The 17,019-nt window shown below is 38.7% G+C and overlaps 1 protein-coding gene across 4 annotated transcripts in view; it reads left to right on the forward strand.

Annotated features, from left to right (window-relative positions):
- Positions 1 to 17,019, forward strand: part of unc-104 (kinesin family member unc-104) — a 1,041,320-nt gene that overhangs the window by 275,973 nt on the left and 748,328 nt on the right. For all 4 annotated transcript variants that reach the window (XM_090382707.1, XM_090382708.1, XM_090382709.1 and 1 more), the window contains exon 12: positions 249 to 411. In XM_090382707.1, coding sequence (XP_090238833.1) covers positions 249 to 411 — 163 coding nt within the window. The remainder of the gene's footprint in view (positions 1 to 248; positions 412 to 17,019) is intronic.

Here is a 17,019-nt window from a genome sequence, read left to right on the forward strand (position 1 = left end):
TCATAACAGCATGATCAGAAGTCTTCTCACAAGCCTTCATTCCCTTAATTTTTGGACCATCCTTGTATTATTGTTATTGAATAAAAACTTAGATTTGAATGTGGTGGCTAACCTTATTGTAATGTTGAATTGTATTTCATTCTCTGTATTAAGCAGTATTCTTATTAATATAAAGCAGCATTAAGACTTATTCTTATACCTTTAAAATTTTCAAATTCAAATACTATTTATATATTTGTTTTATGTAGATGAAGTTAATAATGAGAATGTCTCCAATAAGCGGAAGCAGCCAGTCTCACCTGCTGGAGAAAATGTTATAGAGAAATTACAAGAATCAGAGAAATTAATAGCTGAATTAAATGAAACATGGGAAGAAAAATTGAAGAAAACAGAAGCTATTCGTGTACAGAGGTTGGTATTTTAAAACAGTATAAAAATAATGAGATGATTATTTTTATTGTATAAAAGCTGCCCATGAAAACAAATGCTAGAAACAATGATTCTCAAAAGCCGCCACTCTTATCTCGTCCATAGCTGCTCTAGCTCTTTGGCCGTTAATTTGTAGGATTTTAATGCCCTGGTAAGAATAATTTACACTCAAAAGAGTTTAGATTAGCCGTATTACTCATATCGTGTTCTCTTTTTCTGTCAATTCCACCGCTCTTATGTATTCGGGACAGCAGCTGTCACGAACAGAATGTTGAAAATCTCGATTTCTCCTTTTACAGTTGACACATTTTGGTGGCTCCTCTTTGTGCGTGCATTCTGAGAAGACGTGGCCTCCATTGGCACAATGGCCACACGAGACTGTTTTGTGCGAACAGTTTTGCGCTGAATGTCCATACCCCAGACACCGAAAACATTTAAAAACAACTGTAAAATGACGAAACCTGTGTGAGGAGAACGCCAGAAAAATACGGTCATTTTGCATTATGTACTTGTATATTTTTGGAGCTAATCCAATGACCCAGTTAGTAACACTATTTCCTGCACCAGAACTGAATCTGAACGTGATTCCTTGTCTCACCTCTTCAAAGCTAAAGCCAAAGTCTTTCAAGTTTTTAATGTAGAGATCCTCTACAATGTTCTCTTTGGAATAATCCTTGGGGATATTGTATATCATAACCGTGGGGCGTTGCAAACGGGGTTTATCCATAGCCAGACCAACACCAGTCAGCGTTGTGGAATTGCAAATGGTTTTTGCATCTGTAGAGTTAGTCGTTTCGACTAGAACACCATTGTTTCTTAACAATCTAATGTTTTTAATCTTGATATTTCTGTATTCTTTCCTTATTGTGTCAGTGACCTTGTTTTTGATGTCCTGACCACCAGTTATTGAACTGTCAGGCAAAGGCTTTAATATTATTATATTGTTAGGATCACTACTAACTACACTTTTGTTCCTGGGTTTAACATATTCTGCAGTTCTGGATTATCCTGGAGTTCTGGATATCCCAGATAAGTATACGACTCCACCTTTTCAATTACTGCTCCTTCAATCGTTATATCCCTTTCTGTGGCATACTTGTTCAACATTACTTTTATTTTAGCGATATTCATCTTTAGTCCAAAATCCTTACTAACTCTATATAACTGATTAAGATTTTCCTCTAATTCTTTGGGATCATGGCTTATGACCACAATGTCATCTGCAAATCGTAAATGGTTTAGGTACTCTCCATTCACATTGACTCCTTTCTGCGACCAAACTAATCTTCTGAAAGCTTCCTCAAGGGCAGCAGTAAACAACTTCGGATATATTGTGTCTCCTTTTTGAACTCCTTTCTCAATTTTAAATTTATTACTGTCTTTGTCTAGTCTAATAAAGGAGGTAGCATTCTCAGATATTTTCTTCAAAATCACAATATATGGGGTATCTATGCCTTGTCTTTCCAGTGCCTGAAACATTGCCTTATGCTGCATGGAGTCAAATGCCTTTTCATAATCCACATATGCCAGGCATAATGGTGTTTTTTATTCATTTGTTTTCTCCATTAGCTGTGATTACGTGAAGGTGAACCATAATTGAGAATCCTGTCCTAAAGCCAGCTTGCTCTTTCAGTTGATTCTCATCAAGTATTCTTTCTAATCTGTTAGTAATGACCCTTGTGAACAACTTGTAGATGTGGGATAACAAGCTAATTGGTCTATAATTTCCAATTTCTGATTTATCTCCTTTCTTATGCAGCAAAACTATGATTGCATTATTCCACTCCTTAGGCTTCACACCTTTTCTAATGCATTTTGTGAAGAGTCTTGCCAGTTTTTGTGCCATGTCTCTTCCTTCCAATTTGAAAAACTCTAGAGTAACTTCATCTTCCTCTGGGGTTTCCTGATTCTTTATTTTCTTCAATGCATATTCCACCTCATCAGGATGATATCAGGTATGTTGTATGTGTTACTAATTTGGGATTCATCTTTCCCACTGCTGGCATTATTCCCTTCTTCCATGTATAATATTTTATAATAGTCTTCTGCAATTTGAATTATGCCTTCTCTGCTTTTTATAAGTACACCATCACTATTCTTCAGTTTCAGTATCATTTGTCTTTCTGTATTACTGCTCATGGCTACTGATATAAATCTTTTGTTTTCCCTTAATGCTTGTTCTGTTTTTCTTGTGTTAAATTTTCTTATGTTCTCTCTCTGTGTCTCGTTCTAATGGCTTTGCATAACTCAGTATACTTAATTTTCTCTCTGTCAGTGTTTTTCTTGCTCTTCATTTGTCGTCTTCGGTTCATCATGACAAGTGTTTCTTGACTGATTTTTTTTCTTCTTTGGATTTCTTTTTACCTATACGTTTCTTGGGCTTTATCACTTTCAGAAAGTTGTAATATTCCTCATTGATATCTTGGTGCTGAGCAGTCTGCAAAAGCTCAAACTTGTTCTTAAGTTCCAGTATATACTGCTTTTTCTCCTCTTATGTTATCTCAAAGACCTTTGTATTATTTACTCGAGTCAGTTTTTTCCTTTCTTTTCTTACATCTATATCAAGTGTACATTTTACCATTCTGTGATCACTTCCAACATTTACCTTGTTCAGGACAGTAACATCATTCACGATATATCTTCTGTTAGTGAGGATGAAGTCAGTTGCATTAGTTGTTAATCCATTTGGACTCTTCCATGTCCACTTTGTGTTCACCCTTTTCTTGAAAAAAGTATTCATTCATTACTGACATTCCTGGAGATTTTGCAAATTCCACAAGTCTTTCACTTCTTTCATTTCTTTCACCAATTCCAAAATTTCCCATAGTTCCCCTTTCTGCACTGTTTTGTCTCTTTCCAACCTTAGCATTGAAGTCCTTCCTAATGATAGTGTAGTTAGTTTTCTGTTCATCTAGAAGACTCTATTTCGGTTTACATTTCTTCAAATTCTTCATCATCATGGCTCGATGTTGGTGCCTAAATCATTATAAACTTCAGCTTATACCTCTTAGAAATCCTGAGTAGTAGTCTTGACTTGACTGTCTGGGGTTACTCCTACCCATATGCAGTACTTTGCATTTGTCAAAGTTAAACTTCATTTGCCTTTTTTCAGCCCATTTGCCCAAATTTTCTAGATCCTGTTGCGGTAGTACACTGCCCTTATTGTCATTAACCTTTGTAACCCTGCCAACCTTTGTATCATCTACAAACTTCGACACACATACCTTCATCAATATCATCGATAAATATACAAAACAACAGTGGGCCAAACACTGAACCCCAGGGAACTCCACTATTAACGTTAGTCCATGAAGAGCAGTGTCCATTGATTACCACTCCCACTAAACCACCATTTTATCCATTGTAGCAACTTACCCTTAATACCATACTGCTCCAATTTTATAGCAGTCTTCCATGTGCAACAATATCAAAAGCCTTCCTAAAATCCAAGTATATAATATCAAAATAATTTTTTGCATCCAGTTCCTTTGTAACCATATATAGTATCAAATCGAACTTGTCAGACAAGACTTTCTCTTAATATACCCATGCTGTGTCTGAATTATTACTTCAGTGTTGTGTAAAGGATCCTGCAATGCATCTTTAACCAGTGACAGCCTTCCTTAGTATGCATTTCTTGAAAATTATGCCCTGAAAAAAAAGTAGTCTGTTCTCAAGAGATTTTTCTGTGTTTCATATCTTTGGTTCAGTCATTGTGCCAGGTGCTAGTTGATGGCAAGCTTTCTTGCTGGAGATCATTTAAAGAAAAAAACAAAATAGAGAAAAGAAAGAGACAAGGGAGGGATTTTCATAGATTTGTTCCAAACTCTGTATCTAGCATTTTGATCATGTGTATCAGTCATGATACTTTTCCTAAAGCTTTATGCCTATTGCTGAGTTAAGAGGCAGTTTCAAATAAGTTTAAGATGAGTTATTAGTTTCCTGTTGGGAAAGTATGCTTTCATTCTGGAAAACAGACATATATACTTCTAAGCATATCATAACGACTCTCAAGCCATAGCATATCATAATAACTCTCAGGCCATATGATTTGATTTGTTTTTATGCAAAATTAACCAGTGAATGGTATTGACCTAAGGAGAGAGATTTGGGTTATACTTCTTTCCAAAACGTTTCCTCAATCTTCACAATTGGTTTCTCCTGTTTTTCTCTTCTCTCATCCATTAATACAAAATGCAGCCATACTCTTCTCCCTACTTCACGGTTTGGGACAAAGCCCATCTGTTTAAAATGAAATAATCCATATCTGAAAACTTTTCAAACATGTTTTTACATTAGTAACTAACAAAGCATACCTTCACATCCTTTCCTCAAAAAGAATCAAGAGCAAAGATGATTCTAGCCAAACATAATTTTTTTTAAGTTTCTGTTCTTTAATTAATTAAAATGACTGATCATTATTCAGATCACTATAGCTGAAAGAAACCGTTGTATAAAGTTGTGATATCTGAAATCCATACCTTTTAAAACTCAAGCAGATGTGTAGCATCATGCGAACAGATGCTTTTTTTTTTTTTTTTTTTTTTGCTAGAAGTTGAATATTTTGTGTGATACTGCGCAGTTGCTATCCATTATTTTATTATCATAAGATATACACAATTATGAATGTGTGTGTGAGCACACACATACTGCCGTACCATCAATATTCAAACCCTACATATCTACGAATAACCTTTATTTTCAGGAAAACTAATAATGCATAGCACCTAGTTCATCTCTGTTTTTTGAAGGCACTCTTTTCGTACACACACACACACACACACACACACACACACACACACACACACACACACACACACACACACACACACACACACACACACACACGCACGCACACACCAGATGATCCACTTTATTCCAGAGGTTCTTGAGAGGTTGGGGCTCTGGGCTGGTCAGTCTAACTTTTTGATGCTCATGTCTTCAGACTAGTCCATTGTAATGCGAGCAGTATGACATAGTGCATTGTCTTGCTGATACAGGCATGCTCCTTCCCTGACATACTGCTACGATATTTTTTAGGAATGTAGAGAAATTATCTGGGAATGTTATTGTCTAGATGTCCTAGACAATAACAGATTATTGTCTAGGACATCTAGATAAATCTCAATGTTCCTGGTTTTGTACAAAACAACCAAAATGGGACAATGGTCCGAGGCCGTTATGCTGCCTCCAGTAAACTTCATTGTTGGGATGATGAAGTCCAACAGGTATCTTTATCCATGTATCTGCCCCACCGAAGGTACACTGGCACCTCTGTAGCCAGGTGGGCAGGAGCAGCAGTGCATAGCACACGCTTCTTGATTAGACTGAGGTTCGAGCCCGTGACCACCAAATACGAAGGATGTGGAAAGGTCAGGGAATGACCACCGCATATCCCCGGAGCAATATGGCCTTAGTTGCTAATGCTCCTAAAAACCAAACAACAACAACAACAACAACCAAGGTACACCCATCAGATTAGGAGACTATGTATCATGACTTGACATTCCAGAGCACATTGGTCTACAGTCCAAGAACTTCAGCCATTATATCAATCTAGCATTAGCATTAGAAGAGGCATATGATGCAAGAAAGCAAGCTTATGCAGCATCAGCCAAAAAAAAACTCCACTCCCATTTCACCCCTCCGTTCGTTCGAAATACCTGTCCAACTGAGCCTTAAATAATCTAAAGGCAAATTTCCATACATCTATCCTACATCTGTCTTTCCTCAATTTAAATTTATGCCCTCTCAGGTGATTATTCTGAGCTAGAGGAAGAATCCCATCGGCATTGAGCATGCTCAAACCATTCAAGGCTTTATACACCTCTATCAGATTACCTCACAGGTGCCTAGTCTCCAGACACTGTAAATTGCAAAACTTAAGCCTTTCTTTATAAGAGCAACCCTTTGTTCCATTCACTAATCTTGTTGCACTTCTCTGTACTCATTCCAGCAGCTCTACATGCTTCTTGAAATGAGGCCTCCAGACCTGTATACAGTACTCAGGGTGTGACCTGACCATTGCCTTATACAAGGGAATAATCACCTCCTTATCCCTGCTAGAAAAATTCCTGTATATCATTGACAAGACACCATGAGCCACTCTTGCAACCCGTCTGCACTGCTCAGAAAACTTCATATCTGCCTGCACAATTACCCCCAGGTCCTTTACATTCTCTATCACTGTCAGTGTAGTACCACAGAGTTGATACGTAGTATAGTATAGTACATAATATAATATTGTCAATTAATCAGTAAATCTATTAATCTTGTTGAACTTCATTGTCAAGTAAATTGTACTCTTAACTATATACATATAACGACTTAGATTACATAACATAAATAATTAGCAAAAATAAATAATTAATACTTAACTTGATACGGAAGTTATATAAAGGGATTTCGTAGATAACACTCGATACTGAAACATAAATATAGCGTTATAACTGTGTTGGGATACAAGTTTAGGGTTTTAATTTTGTACTGAAATGGAGATTTTATTGAAATTAAATCGAAATCATGACTCAGACCAGAGCAGCGAAGCAAAAGGCTCAAGCTAATGGAAGCGCTGTGGCTCAGAGGAGAACTGAGGGGAACAGTTGCCCTCTGAAGCACAGCCTTTTAAAATGCACTATTTGCTTCATGTTTGTGGAGCAGTCAGGAACAGGACATGATATTGCCATTGGGGGGTGTCTTTGTATGTGCCCAATGCAAGGAAATCAGCCGACAACTCAGCGTTGTTATGGGCCTATATGAGAGCTTGAAGGACAGGGTGGATGCCCTCGAAGGATTAAAAGTGAGGGGCCTTACAAGCTCTCAGCTGCCCACACCAATGCCAGAGCTTGCACTTGGGCATCGCGCAACACAGCGCCAACACATAAGGTAGAATGCGCTGGTCCCAAAGGAACTAATAGTTGTTAGTGAAAAGGAACTAATTGTTAGTGACTGTGTTGTCAGAGAAACGGGAAACATACTTTGTAAAAAGGATAGGTGCAACAGGACCAGGGTATGTCTGCCAGGGGCAAAGGTTGATGATGTTGTACAGCGGATGTCATCTTTTAAGGGCACAAAAGGTGATATAGTTGTACACGTTGGCATTAATGATATTAAGAGTAGGAGACCGGCGGAATTACTTAACAAGTACAGGTAACTGTTGAAAATAAGCCGTGAATTAGGGTTGAAGTTGAAAGTGTCTGCAATTCTGCCCAGACACGATAGGAGGGAGTATTTGATGAGAGTTTGTCGATCAATTCGGCCCCGGAAAGATTTTGCAAGGCTCAAGGGGTAGAATTTTTTTTCAGCCTGGTCTGTACTTTTTAACAGGAGAGATTGTTTCTACAGGGATGGGATACATTTAAATAGAAAGGGTGCAAGAATATTTGCTGATGCTATCGAGGCAGTGTTAGGTGGGTCGGAAAACTGCTAGATTGGGGGGATACAAGGACTAATAGATTAACAGTAGCCACTGGCAGAGGTGAAAGTAATTCTTGCACTGCTTCTATTGAAATGAGTAGAAGCCTGAAAAACAAGATTCAGGATATTTCAGAGACTGCTGGGAGTGATTGCGGTACAAGTATTGGTTGTGTTAGGGTAGCTAAGAATAGAAACAGGTGCATGTATATTTGCGTGTACGTCAATGCTAGGAGTTTGGTAAATAAATTTGATGAATTTGAGGTATTGCTCAAAGCATCAAAGGCGGATATTGTTGGGATATCAGAGACGTGGTGTCACACAGATATAAGTGATGCAGAACTGGAATTTGGGGAGTACAACGTCTACAGAAAGGATAGATACTAAAGGAGGAGGAGGGGTTATGCTATTAGTTAAGAAACACATAAAATCCACGGAAGTGAATTTTATGTGTTCGACATCGCTGGACAGTGCAGTGTTGAGTCAGTTTGGTGTGACCTAAGCATTGGGAGATCAAAATTGAGAGTAGGAGTGTGCTTTGGGCCTAATGACTCTGATGAGTATAATAAGAAACTGTACAGGGAAATAGTGGGCCAGTAAATCAAAGAGTCTTATAATGGGGGATTTTAATTTCCCAGATATTGTCTGGAATTTGGGGGCTGGTCATTCACACACACTAGCGTGGATTTATTAGATGATTGTTTTCTAAATCAGCATGTTCCGGAGGCAACTAGAGGGAGCAATACTCTTGATTTGATTATCAGTAGTGATTCTTCATGCATTAAGAATCTGCAGATACAGGAACCACTAGGTGGCAGTGAACACAGTGTGCTGAAGTGGGATTTACTCAAGGAGTTAACTACCATCAGGGATAAAGGGAAGGGTTATTGCTTTCGTAAAGGCAACTGCGATGGTCTGAGACAGCATTTAAATTCTATACAGTTGGACCAACTGATGATGTTACCAACAGCAAACCCAAATGGGAAGCATTCAAAGAACTTATCTTGGAAGCTACTAGGCTTTACATACCAACTAAGAAATATTGTTCAAGGTTCAGGCCTAAATGGATATCAGATGAACTAATGAGACATATGGCAGAGAAGAAAAATGCATGGGATATATATAAATTAACATGTTACACCGAAGCCTATGATAGATATAAGTTGATCTGTAACCAAGTTACAAAGGAGGTTAGGCAGGCAAAGGCAGATTACGAGAAATCTTTGGCAAGGGATGCAAAGAAAAACAGCAAAGAGTTCTTTACTTATGTAAACTCTAGAAGGAAGGGGATGAATCGGATTGGTCCACTTGATATCGATGGGTCAACTGTTCATGATCCTGCTCAGGTAGCTAACAAACTAAATCAATATTTTGCGTCTACATTCACAAATGAGGATTTATTCAGGAAGGGGAATGCCATAGATGAAGTAAACATTGGCAGTGAGCTAGATGATCTTGTAATAATTGAGAGTAAAGTGGAGGAGAAATTGTTGAACATAAATACAAGAAAGGCACCTGGTGGTGGATCGGATCTATCCAGTTATATTAAAGGAGGCAGAAAAGGAAGTAAGCAATCCGTTAGCCATAATTATGAGAGCTTCCTTGGACTCAGGGGAGGTACCCACAGACTGGAGATGTGCAAATGTAACCCCAATTCACAAAGGAGGATCAAAGGCTGACATAAGTAATTATAGACCTGTGAGTTTAAATTCTGTTCCAGGAAAATTAATGGAAGCACTGGTTAAAGAAGCACTGCAGGATCATCTTGACAAGAATTCAGTTATAGCTCAGACACAGCATGGTTTTTTTAAGGGAAGGTCTTGCCTGACCAATTTGATTGGATACTATGATGTAGTCGCAAAAGAATTGGATGCAGGGAATAACTTTCATATTATATATTTGGATCTTAGAAAGGCTTTTGATATTGTTGCACATGGAAGACTGCTGCACAAATTGGAGAAGTTTGGCATTGGAGGCAAATTGCTGCTATGGATAAAGGGATGGTTGAGGGGGAGAATACAGAGAGTGGTAATCAATGGACACTGCTCATCGTGGACTAATGTTATTAGTGGAGTCTTATTTTTTTAGTGGAGTCTTATTTCCCATATGTAGTATTAATACTACATATGGGAAACAGCAACCCCAGAGCAACATATCAACTGACAGTTGTAGAGAATGAAAAGGACCTGGGGGTAGTTGTGCAGGCCGATATGAAGTTCTCTGAGCAGTGCAGACGGGCTGCAAGAGTAGCTCATGGTGTCTTATCAACGATATACAGGAATTTTTCTAGCAGGGATAGGGAGGTGATTATTCTTTTGTATAAGGCAATGGTCAGGTCGCATCTTGAGTACTGTATACAGGTCTGGAGGCCTCATTTCAAGAAGGATGTAGAGCTGCTGGAATCAGTACGGAGAAGGGCAAGGTTAGTGAACGGAACGAAGGGTTGCTCTTACGAAGAAAGGCTTAAGTTTTGCAAATTACAGTGTCTGGAGACTAGGCACCGGCGAGGTGATCTGATAGAGGTGTACAAACCTTGAATGGTTTGAGCATGCTGAATGCTGATGGGATACTGCCTCTTGCTCAGAATAATCACCTGAGAGGGCATAAATTCAAATTGAGGAAAGATTTGAATTCCGCACATCTATCCTACAGATGTAGGATAGATGTGCGGAAATTTGCCTTTAGTCAGCGGGTAGTTGGTTGGTGGAACAGACTTGCATCCCTTGTTGTGGAAGTTGATAGCCTAAATAAATTTAAGGCTCAGCTGGACAGGTATTTCGAATGAACGGAGGGGTGAAGTGGAAGGGTCTCTTTTTTTTTTTTGGCTGAAGCTTCATAAGCTTGCCTTCTTGCATCATATGCCTCTACTAATGCTAATGCTCTGGGGTTACTGTTTCCCCTATGTTGTACTTTACATTTGTCAATGTTAAACTTCATTTGCCACCTCTCAGCCCATCTGCTCAACTTTTCCAGATCCTGTTGCAGCAGCATACTGTCAGTAGTGTCCTTAACAACCCTGCCAACCTTTGTATCATCTGTAAATTTGGACATTAAACTTGATATACCATCACCAATATTATTTATAAATGCAGAACACAACAATAGACCCAACGCTGAACTCTGAGTGACTCCACTAATAACAGTCCACGAAGAGCAGTGTCCATTGATTACCACTCTCTGTCTTCACCCCCTCAATCATCCCTTTATCCATAGCAGCAATTTGCCTCCAATGCCACACTGCTCCAATTTGTTCAGCAGTCTTCCATGTGCAACAGTATCAAAAGCCTTTCTAAGATACAAATATATAATATCAAAGTTAATCCCTGCATACAGTTCTTTTGTGACTGCATCATAGTATCCAATCAAATTGGTCAGGCGAGACTTTCCCTTAACAAAACCATGCTGTGTCCAAGCTATAACTGAAGTCTTGTCTAGATGATCCTGCAGTGCTTCTTTAACCAGTGCCTCCATTAATTTTCCTGGAACTGAAGTTAAACTCTCAGGTCTATAATTACTTGTGTCAGCCTTTGATCCTCCTTTGTGAATTGGGGTCACATTTGCATATCTCCAGTCTATGGTTACCTCCCCCGAGTCCAAAGAAGCTCTCATAATTATGGCTAAGGGTTTGCTTACTTCCTTTTCTGCCTCCTTTAATATAACTGGATAGATCCCATTCACCCTGGGTGCCTTTTTTATTGTTTATCCCTAACAATTTCTCCTCCACATTTCTCTCAGTTATTACAAAATTATCTAGTTCGCTGCCAGAGTTTACTTCACCTCTGCCATTCCCCTTCCTGAATAATTCTTCGTGTGTGAATGTAGATGCAAAATACTCATTTAGTTTGTTAGCCACCTGAGCAAAATCATCAGCAGTTGAACCGTCAATTTCCAGGGCACCAATCTGATTCATCCCTTTCCTTCTAGAGTTTACATAGGTAAAGAACTCTTTTTTTTTTTTTTTTTTTTTTCCTGTCTTTGCATCCTTTACCAACGATTTCTCATAATCTTCCTTTGCCTGCCTAATCTCCTTTGTGACTTGGTTACAGACCAGCTTTTATCTATCATAATCTTCCATGTCACCCATTAATTTATATTTATCCCATGCATTTTTCTTCTCTGCCATGTGTCTCATTAGTTCATCTGATATCCATTTAGGCCTGAACCTTGAACAATATAAGGCTTTGAATGGTTTGAGCATGCTCAATGCCAATGGGATTCTTCATCTTGCTCAGAATAATCAGCTCAGAGGGCATAAATTCAAATTGAGGAAGGACGGATGTCAGATAGATGTGCAGAAATTTGCCTTTGGCCAGCGGGTGGTTGGTTGGTGGAACCAACTTCCATCACTTGTTGTTGAAGTTGATAGCCTAAACAAATTTAATGCTCAACTGGACAGGTATTTTGAGCGAACGGAGGGGTGAAATGGGAGTGGTGTGTTGTTTTTTTTTTTTTTTTTTGTCTGATGCTGAATAAGCTTGCTTTCTTGCATCATATGCCTGTACTAATGCTAATGCTAATATTTCTTAGTTGGTATGTTAAGCCCAGTAGCTTCCAAGATAAATTCTTTTAATGCTTCTCATTTTGAATTTGCTGTTGGTAACATCATCAGTTGGTTCCACTGTATAAAATTTAAATACTGTCTCATACGTAAAGTGACTACTGTCCCACCGTAGTCACTTTACGAAAGCAAAAACCCTTCCCTTTACTCCTGATGGTAGGCGCCTCCGTAGCCAGGTGGGAAGGAGCTGCAGTGCATAGCACACGCTTCTTGATTAGACCAGGGTTCGAGCCCGTCACCACCAAATACGGAGAATGCGGAAAGGTCAGGGAATGACCACCGCATATCCCGGAGCAATATGGCCTTAGTTGCTAATGCTCCTAAAAACCAAATAACAAACAAACCAATTCCTGATGGTAGTTACTTCTTTGAGTAAATCCCACTTCAGCACGCTGTGATCACTGCCACCTAGTGGTTCATTTATGTGCAGATTCTTAATGCATGAAGAATCACTGCTGATAATCAAATCAAGAGTATTCCTCCCTCTAGTTGCCTCCCGAACATGCTGATGTAGAAAACAATCATCCAATAAATCCACCAAAGCTTTGCTAGTGTGTGAGTGACCAATCCACAAATTCCAGTCGATATCTGGGAAATTAAAATCCCCCATTATAAGACTCTGATTTACTGGCCCAGTCTATTTCCCTGTACAGTTTCTTATTATACTCCTCAGAGTCATTAGGCCTATAGCACACTATTTCTCTCAGTTTTGATCTCCCGCTGAAGCCAGTTACATTCGCTGAACAGTGCATTCTCGAGTCAGAATGCACTGTTCAGCGATGCTGACTGGCTTCACTTCCTTAGATTTTATGTGTTTCTTGACTAATAATATAACCCCTGCTCCCTTCCTATACTGTCTATCCTTCCTGTACTCATTGTACTCCCCAGATTCCAGTTCTGCATTCCTTATATTTGTGTGACAACACATCTCAGATATCCCAACAATATCTGCCTTTGATGTTTTGAGCAATACCTCAAATTCATCAAATTTATTTATCAAACTCCTACCATTGGTGTACACACAAGTATATCTAGATGGCATCTGGCATTAGTTGGGGTGATTAGTGCTTTTGGATGGCTACATAACAGTTGTAACCCATATCATGCAGTGTCCTGGACACAGTACTAGTGCTGACATGTGTCCTAATCATCTCACACTTGTGTGCATGTGCTGCAGTGATGTTGACCTTTGTTCCAAGCATATAGTTCTTTACAGGGCTCTCTTGTCATTCAGTCAGCTTTGAAAGATTTCTGGGTCATTTTGTGATGGTTTTAGCATCAGTCCACTTTCATTCACATTACCAATTGTTGACCTAGGGATCTTCAGTGCCATTAAAATGTCACACACAGACTGATTGCTTATTGGGCATCCAATTATCATTCTGCAGCATGAGTCTGTTAATTCTGTCACTCATGGCATCTTGCTTTCATGATTGTACTTATATCTCCTTGAAGGTCTACAAACATATTTCTGGTTGTGTCTGACATAGTAGTTGGGTAAGATGTGACCAGTTATCAACAGATGTGTGCCTGGTATTAATGGTAAGGTTGTGCGTGTTTTTAAAATGGTAAGAATGCAGCATGTGACAACATTGACAGGATTTTTGTTGGTTCATCATGTTATGTGATGTGCTCTATATGGGGGATATGCTTATTTTGAGTAAAAAAATTCTTACAGAGAGATAGGTGTGTGGTCTTTCATTATAAGAGGTGGGGGTGTAAAAGTTCATGGCCTGAGTATGAAAAGGTAGTAGTAAAGTATTAACAATATCTGTACTCAATGAACTAAGCACAGAAATCTGTACTTCAAATAGCAACCCACCAAGTTTCATACAGTTTCAATATGGTCTGTTTTTTTTTTTTTTTTTTTTAATTACTTCAGGTTCTGAAGTCAACAAAGTTGTGTGAATGAGGAAAGATGGACAATTGCAGTCATCCAGTATTTGGGAAAAGAGGGACTATTGCCAAAGGCAATTCATTAAGGATATGGTTACAACACTGAGCGAAGGATGCCCCTTCCTATTCTGTGGTTAAGAAGTGGGCAGCAGAATTGAAACAAGGCAGGGAGAACCTGGAAGATCAACCATGCTTTGGATAACCTCAATTCCTTCACTCCAGAAGTTGTTGACAGCGTGGATCATCTGGTGATGAGTGATTGATTAGCGACAGTTGTCAGCATCATGGACATCTCATCTGAATGCATGTATTGCATAATAACAGAGGTTCTTGCTGTGAAAAAGGTGTCTGCATAATTTATCCCAAAGTTGTTGAGAGCATATCAAAAGTACACAAGAGTTGTCAAGGCAAGTAAGCATTGGCATCATTTCTTTGCAAGATTTGTGACAACAGATGAGGCATGGTCCATTACTTTCAGCCAGAGACAAAGGAGCAGTCCAAACAGTGGAAACACAGCTCTTCTCCTCCTCCAAATAAAGCTAAGTTAATTCCTTGTGATGGCATCAGTTTCTGGGAGCTGATGGAGTGTTGCCAGTGGATTATCTTCAGAAAGTCATAGGGACATATTACACAGACCTTGTGAGGCATTTTCATGAAAACATGAAACACAAATGGTGAGGAAAAATCAGCAGAGGATTTTTGCTCCACCAGGATAACATGCCTGTTCACAAGTTAGTCATTGTTATGGCTGCACTGCATGAGTACAGCTTTGAAATCTTGGGCCATCCCACATATTCACCAGATCTAACATTATTGGACTTTCACCTATTTCCTAATTTAAAAAAAAAAAAAAAAATACCTCACTGTCATCCATTTTTCCACTGACATTTACATCACTGCTGCAGCAGATGAATTCCTCGAGGCCAAGGAGAAACTTTTCTTCGCAGCTGTAATCAATGAATCATTGTAATGAACATCAGTTGCAAAAGTATATTCACTCCAAATGGATCTATGTTGAAAAGTAACATGTACCAGACTCCTCAGTTAACCCTTCATACTTTAGCCACAAACTTTTGAAATGCCAATTGTGTATGCAGGGTATCCTTGAAGTCAATGTCGATATTTATTGAGGGAATGGTTCATTAAAATAAAAAAAGAAAAGTCTCCACTCAGTTTGAAGTAGGAGCAGTGGGTTTTGAGTTAGTTTTGTGTATAATAGTAAATTTATGATAACAAATAATTATGAAAACCTTACTTTAATTAGAAACATTTTATTTATGTTAAAACATTTTTGTTTTAATTATTACTAAGTATCTGAGCAATATTACATGATTATCAATAAATCCTGAACAATAAATGTTTGTTGATTAACATTTAGCTATTAATTGAAGAGCACTCAGAAATTCAATAATGTTGTACAGCAGGAGTAAATGAATTTTATTAGTACTGCAATCAAACCAAAGCATGATCAAAATAATATTACAAAAAATGTTTGAAATGAGTGTTGTGTGACAGGAGACAGGTTTCAACACAGTATGAGAAGGAATCCCATACACATGTGAGTAGCACTGTCTTGTTTTTAATAGCATCAGCAGCTTTGTGGATGTGATTAAAAAAAGCCATCTTGGTTGTTAACCTCTGTGGTGTAAATAATTTGTTTCATGTGACCTCACACATAAAAATCCGACAGGTAGAGCCTGGTGGCCAAGAAATGGGACATCTGCGACCAATCCAGTGATTCCGGTAATGATCATTTTGGAATGTTCTTACTTGTCGCTCAAAATGTGGAGATGCTCCATAATGCTGAAACAACATATTGGCATGTGCACTTAAAGGAACACCTTCTGGTAGTGTTGGCAATGTCCTCTGCAAAAATTGTAAGTAATGATCAGCTTTCAGGCGGGCAGGGAACTCACTATGAATAAAGTTATCTCCTCTGATGCTGACCCACATAACTCTGTTTAACTCTCTAACTCAAAATCTGTTGCCCCTACTTCACGCTGAGCATAGACTTTTATTCTTGTATTTTAATGAACCAATTCCTCAATAAATGTGAACATCGGTTCACGTTTATATAGATAATTATATTTCAGTGATTATGATTTATCATGTTCCTACAAATCTCAACTTGAATTGTACTAATTGTGGTCTCACTATGTTTTTAGGTTGTGCTGCTGTAATAGAAAGAAGGAAGACACCTGTATGAAATTACGGATTTGCTAAAATTGGAGCACTATTCAATCATCAAGTTTCTCACTAAAGAAAAAAATGGGCCAAAGGCCATTCATGCAAGGATGGTGGCTGTGTATGGCAACAGTACACTTTCAGAGTACCAGGTGAAATTCTGGTCAAAACAATTCATGTGGGGTAGAGTGCCCATTAAGATGATCCATGTCCAGGCAGGCCTATGACAGCAACCACTTCAGAAATGTGCCAAGCTGTGGAAACTCTTGTGCTGAATGACAGATGTATAAAGGTGTCCCAAATCTCTAGGGAATGTGACATATCTGAGGAAATAGTTATAACCATCCTACATGAACATTTGGGGATGACTAAAGCCAGTGGAAGGTGGGTCCCCAGATTTCTGACCTCTGTACATCAGCAATTCAGAGTATGGTGTTGAGGAGAATTTAGAGCTTTATGGAAGGGATCCTGAAACTTTCATCTCCAGAATTGTTATGGGTGATGAAACATGGGTTCATCACTAGGATCCTGATCCAAGC

This window comes from Mastigoproctus giganteus, chromosome 10 (assembly GCF_048544385.1).
Source record: "Mastigoproctus giganteus isolate SK-2022 chromosome 10, ASM4854438v1, whole genome shotgun sequence".
In the NCBI taxonomy this organism is placed as follows: domain Eukaryota; kingdom Metazoa; phylum Arthropoda; class Arachnida; order Uropygi; family Thelyphonidae; genus Mastigoproctus; species Mastigoproctus giganteus.